At 48.1% G+C, this 24,565-nt stretch overlaps 1 protein-coding gene across 2 annotated transcripts in view; it reads right to left on the bottom strand.

Annotated features, from left to right (window-relative positions):
- Positions 1–24,565, bottom strand: part of LOC120933167 (RING finger protein 112-like) — a 105,252-nt gene that overhangs the window by 15,215 nt on the left and 65,472 nt on the right. For both annotated transcript variants that reach the window (XM_040346214.1, XM_040346213.1), the window contains 2 exons: positions 15,347–15,459; positions 5,536–5,586 (listed from right to left, as the gene is read on the bottom strand). In XM_040346214.1, coding sequence (XP_040202148.1) covers positions 5,536–5,586; positions 15,347–15,459 — 164 coding nt within the window. The remainder of the gene's footprint in view (positions 1–5,535; positions 5,587–15,346; positions 15,460–24,565) is intronic.

Here is a 24,565-nt window from a genome sequence, read left to right as displayed (position 1 = left end):
ATAGCCCAAAGGAGGGCAATCTATGATGCGATAACGCTGGACATTAATGCGCTCGGGAATGAGGAGAGGACCTGGGACGAGATCCAAAAAAAATTAAATGATATGCGGCGTCGGGTCCGGGATAAACTGGTAATAATCCGCAAACATACCAGGGGCACGGGAGGAGGACCAGCCTGCCCATTGCGATTGAATGCGGAGGAGGAGGTGATCGCCCAAAGTTTATCGCTGAAGCAGGTGGAGGGAGTCCCAGGCTATGATTCCACTGTTGGGGACTTGGGGACAGGTAAGTGTGTTTTATCTCATATTTGCTGTGTATCATGGGAGGGGGTAGAAGGGAACATGTGAGGGGGTAGAAGGGAACATGTGAGGGGGTAGAAGGGAACATGTGACAGGTGTGTGGCTCCAGCAACATGTGTTTTTTTGTGTCATCCACAGATGTTCAGGATGAAGCTGGGCCGTTGTCGGCTGTAGGGCGACCCACGCCATCCCCACATCATCATGGGGTCCAGTCAACCCCCATGCAGATCCTGGCCATGTTGGTGGAGGAGGAGAGCGACCATAGGCAATCTATGGAGGAGGAAGTGTTGGAGGAGTCGATTGACCTCCACCAGGAGGACTCTGTCTACCTCCAGGAGGATCCCACCATCCCTGACCAACCCCCCCCCCCCCCCCCCGACCATCACGTCATCCCCCTCCAGTGTCCCTCCCACCATTGTCGCCCCCTTCAGTGTCCCTCCCACCATTGTTGCCCCCTCCAGTGACCCTCCCACCATTGTCGCCCCCTCCAGTGTGGCCCCCTCCCCTTCTTTTCCCTCAGTCCGTGCCCCAGCCTCTCCTACCAGGAAGGCTCTCTCAAAAATGAGGGGTGTCCCCTCAGGCCTCCGAGAAGGGCTGCAGGAGGAACAGGGCCGGCAGACCCGTCATATAGGGGCCATGGTGGGAGATTTGAGGCGGGTGGCGGACAGCCTGGCATCCTCCTCCTCCTCAGTGCAGCAGGCCCTCACCCTGCATGCGGAGCTGGGGATAAAAGACTGTGAGAGCTTGCAGGAAGTCAGCTCCAATTGTGTGGCCATGGTCACCTGCATGGTGGAGCAGCAGGGCGCCACCGCTTTGCTGACAGCGGAGGTGAGCAGGTTGGCAGGGGCGGTAGAGGCCAACACTGCCGCTGTGTGGGAGGAGGGGAGACTTACCCGCCGGCACCAGCAGCACAACACCACCCGGCAGCTGCGTATGCTGGCACAGACAAACAGTGTGCTCACCTGCCTGGCCAACGCCATGGAGGGCAGGCAGGCACCACCTGCCAGGAGTGAGGAAGTAGGGGATGCTGCTCCTCCCCCCCCCTTCATCCCCACCCCATGCACCATCCCCACCCCATGCTCCATCCACACCCCAGGCTCCATCCTCAGCCCAGGGTCCACCACGCCGACTGAGGAGCCAGAGCCGGGGTACCCTTGGCACCAGGATGTCAAAAATAACAAAAAAATAATTGGCATGCGGATCTTTTTTTTTTTTATAACGATTTGTGCTCAGATTATGAGCTTTTTATATTTAGTTGTATTATGCTCATATTATGAGTTTTTGTTTTAATTTGTATAATGCTCAGATTATGAGCTTTTTTTTATTTATTTTATGCTCAAAGTTTGAGTTTTTTTTTTATTTTGTAGTCCCTACACACGGTGAGGAGTGTATACTACAGTGTGACTGGTGTGTGAATGGGGGGGGGGGGGTGTCACTCCTGCTGGAAAAGGCATGCCATGTGAAAGGTGTATGAATGGACAGCAACATAATTGGAGCCTTGACGCGGTGTTGCTGCTCCCTAATACCATGCAGTATCCTTGGGTCTAATCCAATTTTGGGTGCATGTGTGTTGTGTGTGCTAGGGACCACAGTGGTGTGCATGCGTGCATTCTACTTGTGACATGATTAATGTGTGTGTTTAACATGCAAAGATACGTTCCACGAGACCACTCCTGATTGCTCTTCCCTCAGTAGACCCGGTAGAGTTTCTTGGGGGGGGGGATTGTGTGGCTCGGGGGTCAGGTCATCACATATGTCAATCTGCAGGCCCTTTCTCTCGGCAAAGTTGTGCAGAATACAACATGCCCCGATGATCTTGCATACAAAGTTTGGGGAATACAACAGGGTACTCCCAGACTTATCCAGGCATCTGAAACGTGACTTCAGGATGCCAAATGTGCGTTCCACCACTGCACGGGTACGTGCGTGAGCTTCATTGTATCTTTCCTCTCCTGGGGTTTGGGGGTTCCGGAATGGGGTCATAAGATGAGGTCCCAGTGCATATGCCACGTCACCTGGAAGGGAAAAGACAGGAGGATGTTAGTCATGCATGTGCCCCTCGTGATGTCTGCATCATGGGGGGGGACAGTCATACCTGACACCCATATCACTCACCAACCAGCCAGCTGTCCCCATACATGTTCTGTTCAAATTCGGTGGGGATGCTGCTCTGACGGAATATGAAGCTGTCATGGCTGGATCCTGGGTGTTTGGCACGGACGTGCCATATGAGGCCATGGGCATCCACTATCACCTGGACATTGATTGAATGCCAATGCTTCCTATTGCAGTATATATGCTCTATGTCACGGGGGGGCCGTAGTGCCACATGGGTGCAATCAATGGCCCCCACAGTGCGTGGGAATCTGGCAATTTGATAGAAATCTGTCACTGCCTTCTGCCGCAGGTCCTCCTGGGTGGGTTTGATGAATTGGTGGGACATGCGTCTCAGGATTGGGGGGATAACCTGGTGCACACATCTGCTCATGGAGGATTGTGACATCCCAGCCACAATTCCACCTGTGCGTTGAAAAGATCCACTTGCCAGGAAATGCAGGGTTGCCACTACCTTGACCAGTGGCTCCACTGCATGTCCACGATGTGTCTGGCTGGTGATGTCATCATGCAGGATTGTGGCTAATTCCAGGATGACTTCAGGGCTGAATCTAAACATGCGATACACCTCCGAATCCCCCATGTCAAAGATGTTCCTGTGCACTCGGTATATCCTCTCCCGTGCCCTCCTACGAGTCGGTTCACTCAGTAGTATTGCTAGAACCATGGCTGCCCCTGGCATGTTGACACACAGATGTGAGGTCCTGCAAGTGTGGGTGCTCTGCTTGCTCAGCTCGTCTGTATTGGTGCTGCTGTAGTTGCTCTCCAGCTGACCTGTGGAAGTCTGTTGCTAACTTGCCCCTGCTTTTATAATGTGCAAGTTTGCCCTGGTCGAACAGCTTGCGCGCTTTGTGCGCAAACTGCGCCTCACACGCGCAGGTTTTTGAATCAGCGTTAGTTCCTCATTTGCATATTTGCTGAGTTCAACATTGTTGTAATTCTCATACTGGCCTGTGGTACCAGTGACACCTACTGGCAATAGTGAAAAATGCACAACTCAGTTAAGCTTAGAACAGAACCAAATAAAATATACAATCAAATCTGAGCTGTTTACAGCTCAGCCAAAAACAAAATTTACATTATAGCCCCAATTTTAGGAACAGGGGGCTACATACAAAATCTCCTTTAAATATAATTGCAGCTTCTCTGAATTTTTAGTTATTAATTAAGTGTCTGTGAAGATTTTAATTTATCTAGGTCGTGACCTAGCAAGCAGTAGTTAGTTATGTTTAAACTGATTTGTTTAGTATAGGCAAGCCTAGGGTTATGAAGAAGAGAGGTTCTGTAGGTTTGTTCCCAAGTTGAATCTGTATGCAAGTTGGAACAGGTAAAGCTTTTAGGTGTAACTCCAGCCAAAAAATGTTTTTTAGGTTTTGGATAGCATAGGGAGGGGTTAATTGGATATGCTGTGATGTGGGATTGCTGACAGGTCCGCCTGACAGTAGGTGGCAGCATGCAGTGACCAATGTGCCGCCACGCTGCCTCCGTTCTTCAGTATGAGCCGGATGTAACTTTGATGTTTATAACTTGGGGACTGCCTGTAAACTTAACCACTTCAATACCCGCCCATTGTCATTTGACGTCCACAGATGGGATCTCCCATCCTGGGTGGACGTCAAATGACGTCCTGGGCTTTGCGGGTGGATATCTGAATGATGCCTGCAGCTAGAGGCATCATCCAGATATCCTTTTGTTCTGCCGGCGATACTGCGCAACATAAGAACGATCATAGCGGCGGTTCCACCGCTTGATCGTTCTTACAGGCGGCGGGAGGGGACATCCCCCCCCCTCCCGCCGCCATCCGGTGCTTCTCCGGGCTCTCCCGTGCCATCGGGGGCCCGGAGAAAGAATCGTCCGGCGCTCGCAGGAAACATAGAGATGACTGGTGACCAGATGGTCACCAGTCATCTCTATGACTGTTGAAGGACCCGGGCGCGATGTGATGACGTCACGCCCGGGTCCCCGTAAGTAAACAAAGCCGCGATTGCGGCTAGTAAGCAACAGTATTCATGAGATCGTGAATTTTTTTTCACCGATCTCATGGTTTGCAGCCTGGAGGAGAGATGCAGGGTCTTATTGACCCCGCATCTCTCCATAAAGAGGACCTGTCACACACATTTCCTATTACAAGGGATGTTTACATTCCTTGTAATAGGAATAAAAGTAAAAAAAAAAAAAAAAATTAGAAAAGAAGTGTAAAAAAAGAAAAAAATAAGTAAAAAAAATAAATAAAAGAATAAAAAATAAAATTAAAACGCCCCTGTCCCCGGTAGCTCGCGCGCAGTAGCGAACGCATACGTAAGTCCCGCCGACATATATGAACGCCGTTTAAACCACATATGTGAGGTATCGCCGCGTGCGTTAGAGTGCCAGCAACAAATCTAGAACTAGATCTCCTCTGTAAATCTAAATTGGTAACCTGTAAAAAAAAAATTAATGCGTTGCCTATGGAGATTTTTAAGTACCGAAGTTTGGCACCATTCCATGAGTATGCACAATTTTAAGGCGTGACATGTTAGGTATCTATTTACTCGGTGTAACATAATCTTTCACATTATACAAAAAAATTGGGCTAACTTTACTGTTTTGTTATTTTTTTAATTCATGAAACAATTTTTTTTTAAAAAAAAGGGCGTTTGAAAAATTATTGCGCGAATACCATGCAAGATAAAACGTTGCAATGACCGTCGTTTTATTCCCTAGGGCGTCTGCTAAAAAAAACATATATAATATTTGGGGTTTCTGCGTAATTTTCTACCAAAAGAATGATGATTTTTACATGTAGGAGAGAAGTGCCAGAATAGGCCCGGTAATGAGGTGTGTATAAAAGCCCGGTATTGAAGTGGTTAAAGATGTTTCACCACTTGTGCAAGTGGCTTCCTCCATTCTAATGAGTGTCAGAAACATGCTCTGGTATTTAACCACACATGTAACTAAGTCACCTTCATTCAGTCACCATGTCATGAAATGTGTCAGTTTTCACCCATATAATAATCACATTTTTGTAATGTTACACCAGTCTGTAATAAATGTCGCCACATGGTTGTTCTTTGTCCTCTTTTGGAATTTAGATGCACCCTTGTTCATAACCAGTCATTAATATCTGACAAATAAAATCCTCACCTCTAAAGGACTTGAGCAATAGCGTTCATTTTGTACATACTCCATGCACACCTGAAAAATGAAAAGAAAACCCATATTAACATGCTTTAAAAAGTTCAAAAACTGTTAACTTTGTTTCAATTAACGTGAACCTGCCCCAACGTGAGTAAGCCGTTGCTGGCATGTGACATTCTGCACCAATTCACATGACAATGATTTGCTTATCCAGTCAGGGTGGAAGCAATCTTGGCACTGACAGTTTTTCGACAGTGACATGATCACTAGTGTGATGTGACCCTTAAGCTGGGTACACATGGATTGAAACTTTGACGGTTCGGCAGGGACCGGCCAAATTTTGATCTGTGTGTAGCCCTTGTTAGATCGGCCTCTGCTGAATGAGACTGATACAAAACCTTTGTTCAACAGCCAATCAACTGCAGTGCTGATCAGTGTATTCTAAAAGCAGAGAGTCCACACTGTCAGAATATAATGTCCCATTGAGGGGGATTCCTGTTTTTTGTGGATGGACAAATCTGTAAATTTTTTTCATTCAGCCTGACGGCTGCTGAAATAAAACAGCTAACCATGTAAAATCAGCTTTATATTCAGTAAAAACCACCAGGAATACTGGTGACTAGTCCATTGCCCTCTACCTGCCTCCTCTGGGCACAGCTTATATCAGTCAAGTCCTCCTAAAAGCCTGGAGGACACTCAGAGGTGTTTAAGGGGACTTTAATTCTATTGTAGCACTACCCCCGTAGGAGCCACTGGTTAAGATGTTTCCTCTGTTCTTTGCCTCAACCACCGAAAGAACTTCAGTCCCTCTGACACACTAGGTTGAGTGTCCAAAGCATGCAATATCACAGAAAATCACTGAAAGTAATACCTGGTAACTAATAATAATACCATGTCCAGGAAACAGTCACTGAACCAGTTAGTAAAGTCAAATTTAATATATTGTAACCCAATATAGTGGGTAACCAGGCAAGCATAAAAATGGATTAACAAAGGTAATATCACAATTTCACATACAGAGTGATTAGTAGTAAGGACTAGGCATAAGATGACACTTGGCGTCCAGATCAGCATAAACAGTAGCGAGGTCACCTAAAATGTAACAGTCGGCAGTAATAAAGCTTGAGTTACTGGATACATGAGACTATACTGCTGAAGTGCATTAATGGCAATGATGCTAGGCCTAGACCAACTGGATATGCACTGTCTGTAAAAGGTTGTCGTTTTTCGGATGGCTATAATTGGGACCCTTGAAGAAGCGGTGGTGCACTTAAAACTGTTTTAGTAAAGCAGCATGCAGTCTAGTTGCGGTAAGGATGCGGTAAAGATGCAGTCAAGTTGTGGTACAGGTGCAGTGTAGATGCGTGTCAAATACAGTGACAGTTCATAATAACTTCAGCAGCCCTCAAAAATTCCACTCGCCTGCTCGCATTTTGCGAGTGGAATTTAGTGCAGGGCGAGTGAGGTACAGGGACGGAGCAGGCTGACCGTTTTCTGGCTGAAGCGATCAGCCAGGAAACTGTCAGCCGGAGGACACAGAGCGGCGTGGCTGGACTGTAGCTGGAGCCATCCCCTCCTCACACGCACACAGCGGACATCTCCCACTGTGTGTTACGGAGCTGAGTCTGTGTTCGGCGGCTCAGTGTAACAAGGTCTTGCCCCCCTAGACTGGCTTGTGTGATAGTAGATTGATTCAGTGATCTGCCTATCACATGAGCCGGTCTAAGGGGGCGGGATCTTGTTACACCGAGCCGCCGAACACAGACCCAGCTCCGTAACACACAGTGGGAGATGCCCGCTGTGTGTGTGTGTGAACCAGCATCAAGGCAATGGTGAGTCTGGAGTGATGGGGCAAGGTGACGCTGCAATTGATGGGGCACGGTGATGCTGCATTTGATGGGGCACAGTGATGCTGCATTTGATGGGGCACAGTGAAGCTGCATTTAATGGGGCACGGTGACGCTGCATTTGATGGGGCATGGTGGTGACGCTGCATTTGATGGGGCATGGTGACGCTGCATTTAATAGGGCACGGTGATGCTGCATTTGATAGGGCACGGTGACGCTGCATCTGATGGGGCACGGTGACGCTGCATTTGATGGGGCACGGTGACGCTGCATTTGATGGGGCACGGTGACGCTGCAATTGATGGGGCACGGTGATGCTGCAATTGATGGGGAACGGTGACGCTGCATTTAATGGTACACTGTAAAGCTGCATTTGATGGGGCACGATGAGGATGCAATTGATGGCCACGGTGATGTTGCATTTGATGGGGCATGGTGACGCTGCAATTGATGGGGCATGGTGACACTGCAATTGATGGGGCATGGTGACGCTGCAATTGATGGGGCACTACGACTCTGCAATTGATGGGGCACAGTGAAGCTGCATTTGATGGGGCACAATGAAGCTGCATTTGATGGGGCACAGTGAGGCTTCATTTGATGGGGCACAGTGAGGCTGCATTTGATGGGGCACAGTGAGGCTGCGTTCATGGGCACAGTGAAGCTGCATTTGATGGGGCACAGTGAAGCTGCATTTGATGGGGCACAGTGAGGCTGCATTTGATGAGGGGAAAGTGAGGCTGCATTCATGGGCACAGTGAGGCTGTATTCATGGGCACCGTAAAGCTGTATTTGATGGGCACGGTGAGGCTGCACTGATGGGTACTGATATGTTTTAAGTTAACGTTGTTGTTAATAATATATTTTTTTTTAATTCTGGTTAAAACATTTAACAGTGTAATTTCATGAGATAATTTACAAGGACGTGTTTAGGGGTGGGGCAAGTGCAACTTGTGGCGAGTAACTCTTAAGGCCTGGCTAGTGGCTCAGGACTTGAAATTTTGAGCCCTGACTTCAGTATAGGGTTGGTATGGGTGCAGTATAGGTTTGGCAGAAATTTGATATAGGGCTGGTATAGATGCAGTATGGGTTGGGTACACTTGGTGTCCTGCTCTCACTAACTCAGTCTCTGCTAGCAGTGTTAATAATGGGTGGATAGCCCTCTCACCAGTTTCCAGGATGCAGCTGTGGAGGACGCTCGCTGTACAATGTGGTCTCACCATGGTGATCAGCGGTGGGAAGCAGAGGGTGAATGGAGCATCCTTGCGGCAGCAGTACAGGAGCTATGATGTGGGGCCGTGCTGTGCTGCCCCCGGGTGTCCTCAGTCTCAGGTTCGCATCCCCACTGGCAGGTGAATCCTGAGGCAGAGGCTCTCCTTCTCTCTAACGCCTGGCCAGTTTAATACAAATCCCTTCTCCACTCCTCCTACTGCACAGTGTCTATGGGATTTCTAGTCTAAAGATCTATGGGTCCTATTATATGGCTGCCATCCAAAACTACAGCTTCCAGGATTCTTAGTGCTTTGAATAAAAGTCTATGGGCTTGCTTGGCTTTAGCTCTCCCCTTGCTGGCCAGAGAAAAATGGTGCAGCATAAAAGCAGTATCTCAGTAGAAAGTGAAAGTAAACTGATAAAGACAGAAATGTCTCCTTCTCCATGTTTCTGTAGTTCAGCGCCCGGCTACACTATTTGACTAGATGTCCCATGACTCTTAGAAGATTTGACTGTGTTGTACGGGATAACTTTTAAGGGTTGAACTTAATCTTTTGTATAAAATTTGAAGAAATAGCTTTGAGTGAGTTGAAGCTACAGGCAGCAGACGAAAGTCTTTGTTTCTCAAAATTTGGGAATAAACAGTCAGCTATGATAAAAGTAGGTGGCAACCTGAAACCGAATGAGGGTGTCCGTCACAACCTAGGATGTAGACACTGCGCCTTGATGTGGCTGCTTTTTGTGAGAGTGGAGTCCAATGCCGCGTACACACGATCCAAATTTACGGTGGAAAAAATCAGACTGACTTTTTCCATTGGATATCAAGTGTAGCCCCATCTGAGTTTTTTCATCGGAAATTCCGATGAATTCCATTTGAGTTTACATATAGAATATGTTCTATTTTTCTCCGATGGAATTCCATCAGAATTCCGATGTGATTTGTTCGGGCACGCGGCATAAGAGTTAGCCAGCAGGCATGTACTGGCCATAGGGACTACAGGGAGTTTCCCGGTGGGCCGATGGCTCAGTGGGCCAGTTTCAGTGATAGCCTGTCAAAGTAGGAGGAGAATAAGTTAAATAAAAGAGGTGAGTGAGGACTCTTTATGTTATGCTACTTATGTTTTCTTGCACAATTGCGTATAGTTTATATACTATTTTTGTGCTTGTTTGCAAACTTAAAGTAGGACGGTCTGGATGAAGTCCAGGGCCAAATTTTGGTCTCAGTCCAGCCCTGTTAGCCAGTGTTCTGCCAGGGATCCCCTCATGTAGTTTGGACTTAGATGCAGGCAACCTTCAGGTAACCCAACATTCACTCACAAACACAGAGGAGGGTGAGAGTCGGGTAATGAGAAACTGAGATGTGAGAGAGGTATTGAGCACTGTACAGCTGGAAGCAGGCGTGAGTCTGAAGGTTGCGGGTGCAGAGATAGCACAGAGGAGATTCCAACAATAGTTGCAGCAGAGACCACAGGTACTGAAGTGGCACAGCAGAGGCCAAAACTGTGGATGTAGTGGAGATGAAGTATAGACTGCAGGTCAGTGGCGGCTGGTGCTCAAATAATTTTTTTGGGGGGCGCAAACAAACGAAAAAAAAAAATCAAATGCAGCTAGTGTGCCATCAAACGCAGCTAGTGTGCCATCAAACGCAGCTAGTGTGCCATCAAACGCAGCCACTGTGCCCATCAAATGTAGCCACTGTGCCCATAAATTGCCACCACTGTGCCCATCAAACGCAGCCACTGTGCCCATCAATTTCTGCCAGTGTGCCCATCAATTGCCGCTACTGTGCCCCATCAAATGCTGCCAGTGTGCCCATCAATTGCCACTACTGTGCCCCATCAGATGCTGCCAGTGTGCCAGGGGCTTTGCTAGGTGGCAAAAAGACCAGGGGCTTCAGCTGGCAGGGGGGGGGGGGCGCGGTGGAGTGGCGCATGGTTTTTTGGCTGGGCAGTGGGGTTGTGTGACCTACCTGATACACATAGCCTGACCTACATACACTGACCTACATGTCAGTGTATGTACAGTATGTCAGTGTGTGTATGTATATGTCAGTGTGTGTGTATATGTCAGTGTTTGTGATGTGTGTGTGTGTGTGTGTGTGTGTGTCAGTCTGTGTGTGTGCGTCAGTGTGTGTATACAGTCAGGCCCGGATTTACTCCATTTGCCGCCCCAAGGCAGGGTCCTTCAATGCTGTATACTAACGGTAAAATGTCGCCACTGTGCCCGTCAAATGCAGTCACTTTTGCCCCATCAAATGTCGCCACTGTGCCCATCAAATGCCATCACTGTGCCCGTCAAATGCCACCACTGTGCCCATCAAATACATCATTGTGCCCATCAAATACCATCACTGTGTCCATCAAATGCCGCCACTGTTCCCGTCAAAGCCATCACTGTGCCTGTTAAATGCCATCACTGTGCCCATCTAATGCCATCACTGTGCCCGTCATATGCAGCCACTGTGCCCGTCAAATGCCATTACTGTGCCCGTCAAATGCAGCCATTACTGTGCCCCCCCCCCCTTATCAGACTAGCTCAGGACACAAGCACTCCTCCTTCTTATCACACCAGCTCTGGACGGCTCAGGTCAGTGTGATTGGGTGGCGGACACCATGCCAACCCCCCCACCCCCCACCTTCAGCAACAGCTCACCTTGGGCTCCAGAACACCCCCATCGTAAGACGCCCACACCGCCCGTTACCGCACTAGCTCTGTGTTATGGCGAGCGGCTCTGCCTCTGTTACACCCAGGTGGCAGCTAAAGGGAACACACACAGTGTGCAGCGGCAGCTGCACCGCCCGAGCAGAGAAAGTGAAAGGCTCGTACATCCCTATTCGCGAACGACTTACGCAAATGACGTAAAATTTTCAAAACTCGACGCGGGAACGACGGCCATACTTAACATAGGATACGCCTCATATAGCAGGGGTAACTATACGCCGAAAAAAGCCTAACGTAAACGACGTAAAAAAATGCGCCGGCCGGACGTACGTTTCTGAATCGACGTATCTAGCTCATTTGCATATTCCTCGCTTAACTATACGGAAGCGCCACCTAGCGGCCAGCGTAAATATGCAGCCTAAGATACGACGGTGTAAAACACTTACGCCGGTCGTATCTTAGGGAAATCTATGCGTAACTGATTCTATGAATCAGGTGCATAGATACGACCGGCCGGACTCAGAGATACGACGGCGTATCTGGAGATACGCCGGCGTATCTCCTCTCTGAATCTAGCCCTAACTGTATAAATTGCATATATTAAGAGTTTTAAATTGTATGAACTATGCATTCACAGTTTATAGAATTTTCTCTAACCAATACTTTAATCAAATATATATATTACATATATATTATCTATTACACGCATATTTGTCCATTTACATGAAGGTCAGGTTATTATAACCCAGCCTGCACAGAGTTCCCCCATATATCAGAGTCTGCAGGATTCCCCCTTACAGTGCAAGGGAACTCTGATATAAAGGGGAATGCTGCGGATCGTGATCTAAGGGGGAACCTGCAGACTTTGGTGTAAAGGGGAACTCTAATGTAAGGGAGGGGGGAGCACTGGTGACCAAAGATTACCTTTATATCAGAGTCCACTGCATTCCCCTTCACGTCACAGAGTTAAAATTTGCATTTAAAATGGGAACTCTAATGCAGAGGGGGCTCTGGAGCACCTTCCGTAGAGTAGGAGAGTCGCAGACATGATACAGTAGATGGCCGGAGACTGCAGACATGATACAAGAGATGGTCAGAGACTGCAGACATGGTATAAGAGATGGTCAGAGACTGCAGACACGATACAAGAGATGGTCAAAGACTGCAGACATGATACAAGAGACGGTCAGAGACTGCGGACATGATACAAGAGATGGTCAGAGACTGCGGACATGATACAAGAGATGGTCAGAGTCTGCAGACATGATACAGGAGACGGTCAAAGACTGCAGACATGATACAGGAGACGGTCAGAGACTGCAGACATGATACAGGAGATGGTCAGAGACTGCAGACGTGATGCAGGGGATAGTCAGAGACTGCAGACGTGATACAAGAGATGGTCAGAGACTGCAGATGTGATACAAGAGATGGTCAGAGACTGCAGACGTGATACAAGAGATAGAAGAAGATTTTCACCGCTCCAGGTGAGCCCTATAGACAATCAGGGACGGTCAGATTACCAAGGTGCTGGCAATGCACGTAGCAGTAGCAATAGGAGGAAGGAGATGGACAGCCGCACTCCGAAATAACTTTTCAAAAAAGTTGTCTTTTATTTTCAAGCAGGAACATGCATAATCACCACAACCATAAACCAGGACAGCCGACTAGTTTCGCACTCTTGCTAGTGCTTAATCATGGCTCATGATTAAGCACTAGCAAGAGTGCGAAACTAGTAGGCTGTCCTGGTTTATGGTTGTGGTGATTATGCATGTTCCTGCTTGGAAATAAAAGACAACTTTTTTGAAAAGTTATTTCGGAGTGCGGCTGTCCATCTCCTTCCTCCTATTGCTAGTGATACAAGAGATGGTCAGAGACTGCAAACATGATACAAGAGATGGTCAGAGACTGCAGACGTGATACAAGAGATGGGCAGAGACTGCAGACATGATACAGGAGATGATCAGAGATTGCAGACGTGATACAAAAGATGGTCAGAGACTGCAAACATGATACAAGATATGGGCAGAGACTGTGCTTACATACTACAGGAGATGATCAGAGACTGCAGACATGATACATGACACGAGCAGAGACTGTGCTGACATAGTACAGGAGATGATCAGAAACTGCAGACATAGTACAAGAGATGGTCAGAGACTGCGCAGAGATTATATAAAAGATGATCAGAGGCTGCAGACATGATACAAGAGATCAGTGGTAGCTGGTGCTCACAATTCTTGGGGGGGGGGGGGAGGGTTGCAAACAAACTGAAAATTTCAAAAATAAAAACATCAATTACAGCCACTGTGCCCATCAAGTGCAGCCACTGTGCCAATCAAGTGCAGCCACTGTGCCATCAAGTGCAGCCACTGTGCCCATCAAATGCAACCAATGTGCCCATCAAGGGCAACCACTGTACCCATCAAATACAGCCACTATGTGCCCATCAAGTGCAGCCACTGTGCCCATCAAGTGCAGTCACTGTAGCCATCAAATGCAGCCACTGTAGCCATCAAATGCAGCCACTGTAGCCATCAAATGCAGCCACTGTGCCCTCAAATGCAGCCACTGTGCCCATCAATAGCAGCCACTGGGTCCTCAATAGCAGCCACTGCGCCCTCAAATGCAGCCACTGTGCCCATCAAATGCAGCCACTGTGCCCCATTTATCCATATGTATTGTGGGGTGCCTAGAGCCACCCCCTTTGTGGCAAACAGCATCTGTTTGGGGGAGGATATGCCCTAGGGGGGCTTTGGGAGGGGAGAAGACGTGCTGGGGGGTGGATTTCATATCCAAGCCCCCTTGTAGCACAAGTCCTAAAGTGCCCCCTAGCACACAGTGGCATGACTAGGGTTGGTGTCACCTGGTGCGGCAGAACGTGGTGTCACACCCTGCACTTAGCAGGCTAGTGCGTTGGTGTGGCTTTCCCCCCTTAACCTGCCACAATGGATGGAGTAGGGATGGAAGGGGGATGGATAAAGCTGGGATAGGATCGGGGAGAATGGATGGACCTGGGATGGGATTGGGGTTAGGTGGATGGAGCCGGGATGTATGGGGGAATGGATGGAGCTGAGATGGGATCGGGGGGGGATGGATGGAGCCAGGGTGTGATTTGGGCTGGGTGGATGGTGCGGGGGTGGGAAGGGGATGGATGGAGTTGGGATGGTATGGGGGATGGATGAATCTGGGATTGGATTGGGGAAATGGATGGAGCTGGGATGGTATTGGAATGGGTTGAATGGAACCGAGATGGGATGGGGGTGGATGGAGCTGGGATGGTATTGGGGTGGGGTGGATGGAGCTGGGATGTGATTGGGTGGATGGAGCTGGGATGGGATTGGGAGTGGATGGAGCTGGGATGTATGGGGATGTATGGGCAAGTACTCGTGCAAAAGCTTGGTATCAGCACTGATACTGATACTAGTATCAGTATCTGTCCAACCCTAGAAAAGATGACTGTAGATACACAGGTACAACTTATGTAGGAGGATTTGTTAAAAAAAGAGGGTTTACTTCCTCTTTAAACACCCTGCAAGGCAAAGGCATAATGAGCAAGTACTTACCTGAGATCGAAGCCCCCGCAGCAGTGCTCGCTCGCCTCCTCCGTTGGCGCCATCGCTGCAAGATTCACTTCTGCATATAGCGGCTCCGGCGCTGTGACTGGCCGGGTACCGCCACTAATGGCATGATCGCCGCTAGTAACGGCACGCTCAGTGCGCCATAGACATCAGTGTCTTTCTTTTGCAAATATCTCCTAAACCGTGTAGGTTTAGGAGATATTTGTTGCACCTACAGCTAAGCCTTAATCTAGGCTTACATGTAGATTAAAGTGGTCTGTAAGAGTTTACAACCCCTTTAATCTCTGTATCACCTGAGGCCATTTCATTGCACTGGGTATATGTGAGGGTTTACAACCAATATTGTGACACATTCATTAATAGTGACAAAGCTCCTTTCAATGCAACCCTCAGTGCTGAATGGCAAGCAGGTAGCCTGGCATATAGCTGGACAAAATAAGCCGTTTTCTCAGTATAAAGGGCACATCAAGTGCATCCAGCTTATTGATAAGAATGGAAATCCAGTTAACACCAACCTTCAACTTTGCAGCCATCTTCTGACATGTCATAACAGAAGTGCAGCCCTGGGCTCTCCGTACCACCTCCAACAGGTACATTCCTAAATGTTTTTTGAAATCTTCATTCATATCTGGGAAAATTTAGTCAGATTGGGAAGGAGAAATATTATATTACATTATATTAAAAACACACAAACAGAATAAACATATTAAAGCGGTTGTGTCCTGCTGGAAGTTTTTTTTTTCTTCCTGCAAGGTAAAGTCATAATGTGCTAGTATGCATCGCATACTAGCACATTATGTGAAACTTACCTTAAAATTAAGCTGTTCCAGTGCCGCGATGTCAGTGCTGCAGTCGCTTCCATTTTCACCCGTCTTGCTTCTGGGTTTCGCAGGCTCAAGCTCTGTGATTGGCCGGAGCCGCGATGACGTCACTTCCGTGCATGCGCACAGGAGTTGCCATTCACGGCACAGGTCTCAGAAGGAACGTGGCCATACCTTTAGAGCGCATGCGCCAGTGATGTCATTGGCTGCATGTAATGTAAATATCTCCTAAACGATTCATGTTTAGGAGATGTTTACCTATAGGTAAGCTGTCTTATAGGCTTACCCAGCCCTCAAAATTTCCACTCGCCTGCTCGCATTTTGCGAGTGGATTTTGATGGCTGGCGAGTGTGGGAGTGATCTTAGGGGAAGAGAGAGAGTCACCGCCGCCGCATTGTTCAAAGCGCAGGGAATATAACAGCTTTCAATTAAATAGCTGTGTTCCCTGCCGCGGCCCGTTCCACGTGCTTTGAACAACGCGGCGGTGGCTCTCCTCTCTCTTACCCAGCACAGGTAGGCTGCACTGGGGACACATGGCTGCACTGGGGACACATGGCTGCACTGGGGACACATGGCTGCACTGGGGACACATGGCTGCACTGGTAGACATGGGCAGGCTGCATTTTTGGGCACGGATAAAGTTGTTGTTAATATGTATTTTTATAACTTCATTCTGCATAAAACATTTAAGTGTAATTTCATGAGATAATTTAGGAGGGTGTGTCTAGGGGCGGGATTGGGGGGCGGGACATGGTAGGGGTTGGGCGGGGCAATTGGTGGCGAGTAAACCTTGAGGCCTGGCTAGTAGCTCAGGACTTGAAATTTTGAGCCCTGGGCTTACCTATAGAAAAATGTCAGCAGAGGAAGTTTACTTCCTCTTTAAAGAAAAATACATATAGTGTGGGTAAGTCTACCTACGTTCTGATGTTGTATGATATGAAATTAAACTGGTTCTCAGCTTTGGTCAAGGTATAGGAACCTTTATCAGTCTTGTATGTTTTTTAACCAATACCTATGACTTTGCTATCAGCCTCTTGCAATCCCCTGTACAGCGGCACTCAGACAGAGTTAGGGTTAGAGTTAATTGTTAGGGTTAGAAAGCTAACCCTAGCAATTATCGCCAACTCTAACAATTACTGTTACCCTAATGATTACCACTAACCAAAACTCTAATATCTAACCCTAACCCTAGCCCTTAACTAGTGTTGCACGATTCTGGCCAAAATTAGAATAATGATTGTTTTGCTTAGAATAAAGATTACGATTCTCGCGGCGTAAAATCTTTCACATTATATAAAAAAAAATGGGCTAACTTTACTGGTTAGTTGTTTTTTATTATTCATTAAAGTAAGTTTTTTCCCCCAAAAATTGCATTTGAAAGACCGCTGCGCAAATACAGTGTGACATAAAATATTGCAACAACCACCATTTTATTCTCTAGGGTCTCTACAAAAAATACATATATATATATATATATATATATATATATATATATATATATATATTAGTGCTGTCAGTTAAACGCGTTATTAACGGCGTTAACACAAACCCATTTTAACGCCGTAAATTTTTTTATCGCGCGATTAATGAGGTTCACCCTTTAAAACATTTTTTATATGCGTCCTCGGCGTTCGGGGGTTATACCGGGATGATGTCTGCAGCCGCAGGCATCATCCCGGTACCGTTGTTTAGAGCGGGCGATCGGCTATCCAAACATAACAACCGATGCGGCTAAAAGCCGCTCGGTTGTTATGCCGGAGGAGCGGGAGGGGACAACCCCCCCCTCCCGCCGCCTTTCGCCGCTCTGACCGGGCCTCCCGTCCCACCGGGAGACCCGATCCTCCACCCGCCGCGTTCTGTGTTCAGGCGGAGACTGACACTAAGCCGTAAACGGCTTTGATTCAGTCTCCGCATTGAAACCACGGAAGCGGCGTCATGACGTCACTTCCGGGTTTCTCGGCTGCCAATGGCGCCGGATTTAAAAAAGTACACAGTATTCAGAATCGCCGTTTTCGGCGATCTGAATACTTTGAAGTGCAAAGGAGGGCTCGGGGGTCTTTTAGACCCCGATCCCTCCATAAAGAGTACCTGTCACCACCTATTGCTGTCACAAGGGATGTTTACATTCCTTGTGACAGCAATAAAAGTGATCAAAATGTAAAAAAATAAAAAAACACAATTTAATATTATAAAAAAAAATAAGAAAACAAAAAAAAAATGTTTTAAAGGGTGAACCTCCTTAATCGCGCGAGTTAACTATGACATTAATGCGATTTAATCGCTTGACAGCACTAATATATATATATATATAATGTTTGGAGGTTCTAATGCCGCGTACACACGATCAGTCCATCCGATGAGAACGGACCGATGGAGCGTTTTCTTCGGTTAACCGATGAAGCTGACTGATGGTCTGTCGCGCCTACACACCATCGATTAAAAAAACGATCGTGTCAGAACGCGGTGACTTAAAACACAACAACGTGCTGAAAAAAACGAAGTTTAATGCTTCCAAGCATGCGTCGACTTGATTCTGAGCATACGTGCATTTTTAACCGATGGTTGTGCCTACTAACGATCGTTTTTTTCCCATCGGTTAGGAATCCATTGGTTAAATTTAAAGCAAGTTGGCTTTTTTTAACCGATGGTTAAATAACCTCTGGGGCCCACACACGATCGGTTTTGACCGATGAAAACGGTCCATCAGACCGTTGTCCTCTGTTTAACCTATCGTGTGTACGAGGCCTTATGCCGCATACACACCATCACTTTATGTCATGAAAAAAAACGACATTTTCTGTGAAGTAAAAAATTACGTTTTTGAAACTTCAATTTTCAAAGACGAAGTTGCCTACACACCATCGTTTTTTCACAATGCTCTAGCAAAGCGAGGTTACGTTCACCACGTTTTTCCATTGAAGCTCGCTTCATAACTAGCTTCTGGGCATGCGCGGGTGTAAAAACTTAGTTTTAAACGACGTTTTTTGCTACACACGGTCAATTTCTGTGAAGTAAAAAACGACGTTTTGAAAAACGACACATAAAATTGAAGCATGCTTCAATTTTTTTTGTCGTTTTTCACAAGACATAAAACAACGTTTTCCCCCACACACGGTCATTTAAAGTGACGTTTTTAAAAACGTTGTTTTTTTTCATCAAATAAAGTGATGGTGTGTACGCGGCATTAGTGGTTACATTTTCCTAATTTACATACAGAAGTCTATTCTTTTGATGGAAAAGACAAATTGATACAATGTTTAGACTTAACATTTCACTGAATTTGTAAAATTTGGCAGACTGGGACTTTTGACAGCAGAGAGAATTCTCTGCATACAAAAGATTGGGAAATACTTTGTCAAGATCGAAACGGGGAAAAATCGCAATAACGATTCTTGACGTGCAGCTCTACCCTTAACCCTAACATTTAACCCTAACCCTAGCCCCAACATGTGACTTTGGACATAAAAAGGTGCCTGCACTATTTTGATGAGACTTTTGCCCGTACAGACGACCGAACATGTCTGCTGAAACAGGTCCGCGGACCATTTTCAGCAGACATGTTCGGTCGTGTGTGTAGGCCCGAGCGGACAGGATTCCAGCGTACATTTGCCCGCCGGGCCTTTTTCCAGCGGGCAAATATTTCCAAACTTGTTTAGAAACAGCCCGCTGGAATCCTGTCCGCTCGGACATGTTCGGTCGTCTGTACAGACCTACCGTACATGTCCGAGCGCCCGCCATCCCTCGCATGCGTTGAATGACTTTGACGCATGCGTGGAAGCCTTGAACTGGCAGGGCCGCCCACGTCGCTGCGTCATCGTCGCAGCGACGGCGCGGCCACGCCCCGCGTATTGTTTACGCGCGGATTTCTGTATGAAGGTGAGTACAGCCATCATACAGAAATCCCCGGGCAGACATGTACGGTGAAAACGGTCCAGCGGACCGGTTTCATCGTACATGTTTGCTCGTCTGTACGCGGCCTTTGATGCAACTTTACGCTCATTGGCACTCAAGTAGCATCAAAGTAGTGCAGGCACCTTTATGTGTCCAAAGCCATATGATAGGGTTAGGGTTAAATATTAGGGTTAGAGTTTAGGGTTAAGAGCTAGGGTTAGGGTTAAATGCTAGGGTTGTGGGCTAGGGTTAGGGTTTAAAGTTCGGGTTAGAGTTAAAGGTTAGGGTTAAATGTTAGGCCTAGCTAGGGTTAGGGTTAGTGGTAATTGTTAGGGTTATGGTTAGTAAACATTAAAAAAAAGGGGGCAGAGGCAGCCCAGGGTCAGACATTAGAGGCATAATTGACAATATTTAGGTAAAAATATAATTTTATTGATAACAATTAATTGTGCAAACAGAGCAAGTAGAAAAGTAGGCACTATTTGTAAATTTAAGTTATCTGAGCTGTAGTTTAGCTCGGAATAATTATGTCAAATTATTGGTTTCTGTTCCAGTTCATCTCCGTTGCACATTTTCCACTTGACTGTGGGTGTCGCTGTCACCACGGGTCAAGGTTGGAAATGCAGCGGGCTGGGTGTATTGAGTATTCTTTGCAATGAGCCCCCTGATGCACAGGGCTCATTGCTGTCTATATGGTGTTAATACTCTGTTTATGCCATATATATTAGTGTTGCTCACGAATATTCGCATTGCGAATATTCGACTCGAATATAGCATATTCGAGAAATCGCGCTATATTTCGAAATTCGCGGTGAATATTCGCAATTCCGAATATTCGATTTTTTACAATTTTTTTTTTGAATCAGATCACATCCTAGATATCTCCATCGACGTCTAAAAGCATTGCTGGTATCATTAGAGACCCTGGGCCGAGTAGCTGAAGCGTTCATTGAATTTTCCAGAAAGATCGCAATGCGATTATTCGGCAAACGCAATATCGCGCGATTATTTTCCTCGCCCCGATCTTCCGCATCAGAGCGATTTTTACAGTTTCATTTTTAAAACAGATCACATCCTAGTGATCTCCATAGACGTCTGAAAGCATTGCTGGTATGATTAGAGCCATTGGGCCGAGTAGCTGAAGCGATCATTTTATATTGCCGAATATTCGCAATGCGAATATTCGGCAATAGGAATATTGCGCGATTATTTGCTCCGCCCTTTTGCATCAGAGCCAATCAGAGTTCTCCTTCCACACTCGTCACAGGTTAGCAACCAATAGGAACCTGCCTGCATGGACATTATATAAGCTCACTCCCAGCACCATTTCATTGCAGATTCAGAAGCTGGCTATAGAGTGTGGAGGCTGTTTCTGTGTTCCTGGTTTCCTGTGTCTTTGTTCTTGATTGATTTAGATCATCACCAGCATTGCTATTTAGTGATTCCAGTGGATCTTTTCCAGTATATCAACTGCTTTTTTCAAAGCAATAGACCCAAGAGCTTTTTTCAAAGCTACGTTTTGTGCTGTTTTGTGCTGTTTTTTTCATTTGTGTTACTGTTTGATCCTGCAATCCTCCCTGTTCAGTTATATTTGCAAGAGATTTCAGAACACATATTGATCTGAGCTTTATAAAAGAGCTTTTCTAAAAGCTAAGTTTTGTTCATCTTGTGTTACTGTCAGATCTTGCAGGTTCACTGTTCAGTGATATTTGATAGGCATCTCAGTTCAAATTTTGTTTAGTTTTCCCTAAAGAGCTTTTATAAAAGCTAAGTTTTGTGTTCAGTTTAGTTAAATTTTGTGTAGTAAGTGTACACACTGTTAGTGTACATTTATTTCATCTAGCTTAGCTTAGTGTGTGTTTAGTGTCTGTGTTTTGTGTTTAAAAAAAAAAAAAAAAAAAAAGTTAGTGTTTGTTTAGTGCTTTTTTTTTTTTTTTTTTAATTTTGTAGTCCTTGTCTGGTGTACTACTTTTCTTATAGTTTAGTAGCTGTCTGTGTACGTCTTTGTCTGCGTGCCTGTCTTGTAAAAAAAACACAAAAACACATTTTGTTCACATTTTCCCCCCCAATAAAGTTTAACCCCCCCACACACATATCAGCAATTATGAGCGGCATCCGTGGCCGTGGCAGTAGGGGTAGGGGAGTTACTCCCAGTGCTGGATCGCTGCCAGCACGGGGTACCTCTCGTGCCCCTACTAGTGGTAGAGGATCGGGTGCAAGGGGAGTACGCCTGATCCGGGAGTTCTTCCCATCGGGCAGCCGCCCGATATTGCCATCTCAGGCTCAAGTAGTGGTGGACTACATGGGGCACAGCAGTGCCACTGAGTCGTCGGTCCCGACTCACAGTAGTACCACCATTACACCGTTGCCTGTACTACCCCCCCCCCAGCCCCCAAGAGTCCAGCATCTTACTGTTCGACAGCGACAGTGATAGGGATCTCTTGGGGGAGGCCATGCATCAGGCAGACCTCCAGCTCTGTCCTGATGGTCAGGACCTTTTTGAAGGGATGGATGAGGAGGATGGGATACCTGCTGGCAGTATCCCAGAGACATCCCTTCAAACTGGTGCTGCTGTTTTGGTGCAGGAAACAGCAGCACCTAGTCAGACCCAGGCGTGGGTGAGGGGACAGCGGAGCCAGGCTAGAGGCTCCATGTCACGTGGTTCCCTCAGACCAACACATCTCAGCCCTTGGTCTGACATCTCTGGGGGCGAAGAGGGTGACCCATCATGGTTGCCATCTGACGCGTCGGCTCACTACGTCAGTGACGACGGGGAAGGTAGGCACCCTGGTGAAACGGTGCGCCAGGTCACCACCAGGGAGACCATCGTCAGGGTCTCCACTGGTGATGGCAGCAGGAGGTGTCAGGAGGAGGAGCAGCAGCAGCAGCAGCAGGCAGCTCCACCTGTGCGCACCGAATCCCAGCAGGTGCAAGTAAGCGTCACCCCATCTGACAGGAGGGCGGTGCTGAAGTCACCTGTCTGGAATTTCTTTACCCTGGTGGCAGACAACCCTACCGTGGCCATCTGCCGGATTTGTAAAGTGAGGGTGAAGAGAGGGAAGTGTTTGGCTCGGGTGGGTACCACAGCCCTGAACCAGCACCTCAGGATAAACCACTGGGCGTTGTATGAGGAGATGAAGCGTGGTGGTGGTAGCAGCGCCACCACCACAAGTGAGCAGGGTACAGCAGCCCCTGCCACATCTTCATCTGTTTCCAGCAGGTCATGCCCCCCCGCTCCCTCTAGTAGAGGTACTGGTACCGGCAGCCAGACCTCTACTTCCACAGCACCCTCCACGTCTGTGTCCCGCACTGCCGTCCGGCGCCAGGTGTCGATTTCAGACGCCTTTGACCGCACCACTCCCTTCCCCCCTGGAGACCGACGTGTGCGTTCCCTCAATGGGCTCCTGGCAAGGGTTATTGCCCAACATCTGCTGCCCTTCAACATAGTTGACAGCAACCCCTTCAGGCAGATGTTGGAGCAGGCCCAACCCCAATGGCGTGTCCCCAGCCGCCATTTCTTTGCCAGGACTGGTGTCCCTGCCCTACACCAGCACATTGTTCAGAATGTAACCCTGTCGCTGGATCACGCTGTCAGCGACAGGGTTCATCTGACAATGGATGGCTGGACCAGCAGGCATGGGCAGGGACGCTACATCAGCTTCACGGCCCATTGGGTTTCCCTCCGAGGCGTCGGTGAGGGATCGTCGGCAACCGATCTTGTGGTGCCGCCCCGGGGTGTCCAGGGGAGAACTGCTGGTCTCCCTCAAGCCACTGTCTCCGCAGCTGCTGAGCCTCCCAGCAAGCGCCCCCGTAGCTACTCAAGTGTGGGGCACGTGCGCTGTCAGGCCGTGCTCCAGCTTGTTAGTTTAGGGGACCGGAGACACACTGCAGAAGAAGTGCTGAAAGCACTTCAAGCTCAGGTCCAGAAGTGGCTGACACCCCGAAGGCTCCAGCCAGGTATGGTTGTCTGCGATAACGGCAGCAACCTACTCGCCGCCCTCCATGCTGGCAGTCTGACGCACGTGCCCTGTCTGGCACATGTCCTCAACCTGGTGGTGCAGAAGTTCCTGCGCACTTATCCAGGGTTGAGTGACATTGTGGCAAAGGCGCGTAGGATTGCCAGCCACTTCAGGCGCTCCCCAACCGCTACCGCGTCCCTGTCCAAATTGCAGCGGAAGTACAATCTGCCCCTTCACAGGCTGATTGTGGACAGTGTGACGCGGTGGAACTCCACCCTCCACATGCTGAAGAGGTTGTGGGAGCAGCAAAGGGCGGTGAGGGAGTACCTGATGGAACTAGGCACTCAGAGGGCTTCACCACAACTCCCTTTCATCGCCTGTGCGCAGTGGGGGCAGATAAACCAGGTCTGCCAAGTGTTGTCCTCCTTCGAGCAGGCGACCAAGATGGTCAGCAGTGAGCAAATTGGCCTCAATAGCGTGCTGCCAATACTGTTCATGCTGGAGAGGACACTAGATCGCCTGCTCGAGGCTGGGGAGAGTGCCTTGGTGGAGCAGGAGGAGTCAGCAATGCTCCACCGAGACCAGGGCCAGGACCAGGAGGAGGAGGAGGAGGAGGAGGATGATGATGAAGAGGAGGAGGAGGTGGTTGCTGGTGTCGTCCCGGAGTCAGGGCCTGGTCAGGAGGGAGAGCCGGTGTTGGGGGCACCGATAGTCCGGGGGTTGGGCATGTCTGAGTTTGACCAGCAGCGCCTCAGGGAAGAAGAGTCGCACCTCATTAACCTGGCCAGCATTGAGGAGTCACAGCGGGCTGTGCTCTTCCCCATGGCTGCCCACATGCTCAGATGCCTCAGGAGGGACCCCCGGGTTAAGACCATCAAGACGAGGGATGATTTCTGGATGGCCACCCTTTTGGATCCCAGGTGCAAGGGGAAACTGGAGCAGTTCATCCCAGCCAGCCGGAGGCAGCACCGGATGGAGGAACTGCAGGCAGCCATTGTCAGACGGTTGGAGCAGGCAACTCCCCGGCCTCCAGTTGTCCCCCCTCATCTCACCCAGCAGGTGG

Source organism: Rana temporaria, chromosome 3, assembly GCF_905171775.1.
Source record: "Rana temporaria chromosome 3, aRanTem1.1, whole genome shotgun sequence".
NCBI classification, from domain to species: Eukaryota; Metazoa; Chordata; class Amphibia; order Anura; family Ranidae; genus Rana; species Rana temporaria.
This window is presented reverse-complemented; position numbering and strand designations above follow the sequence as displayed.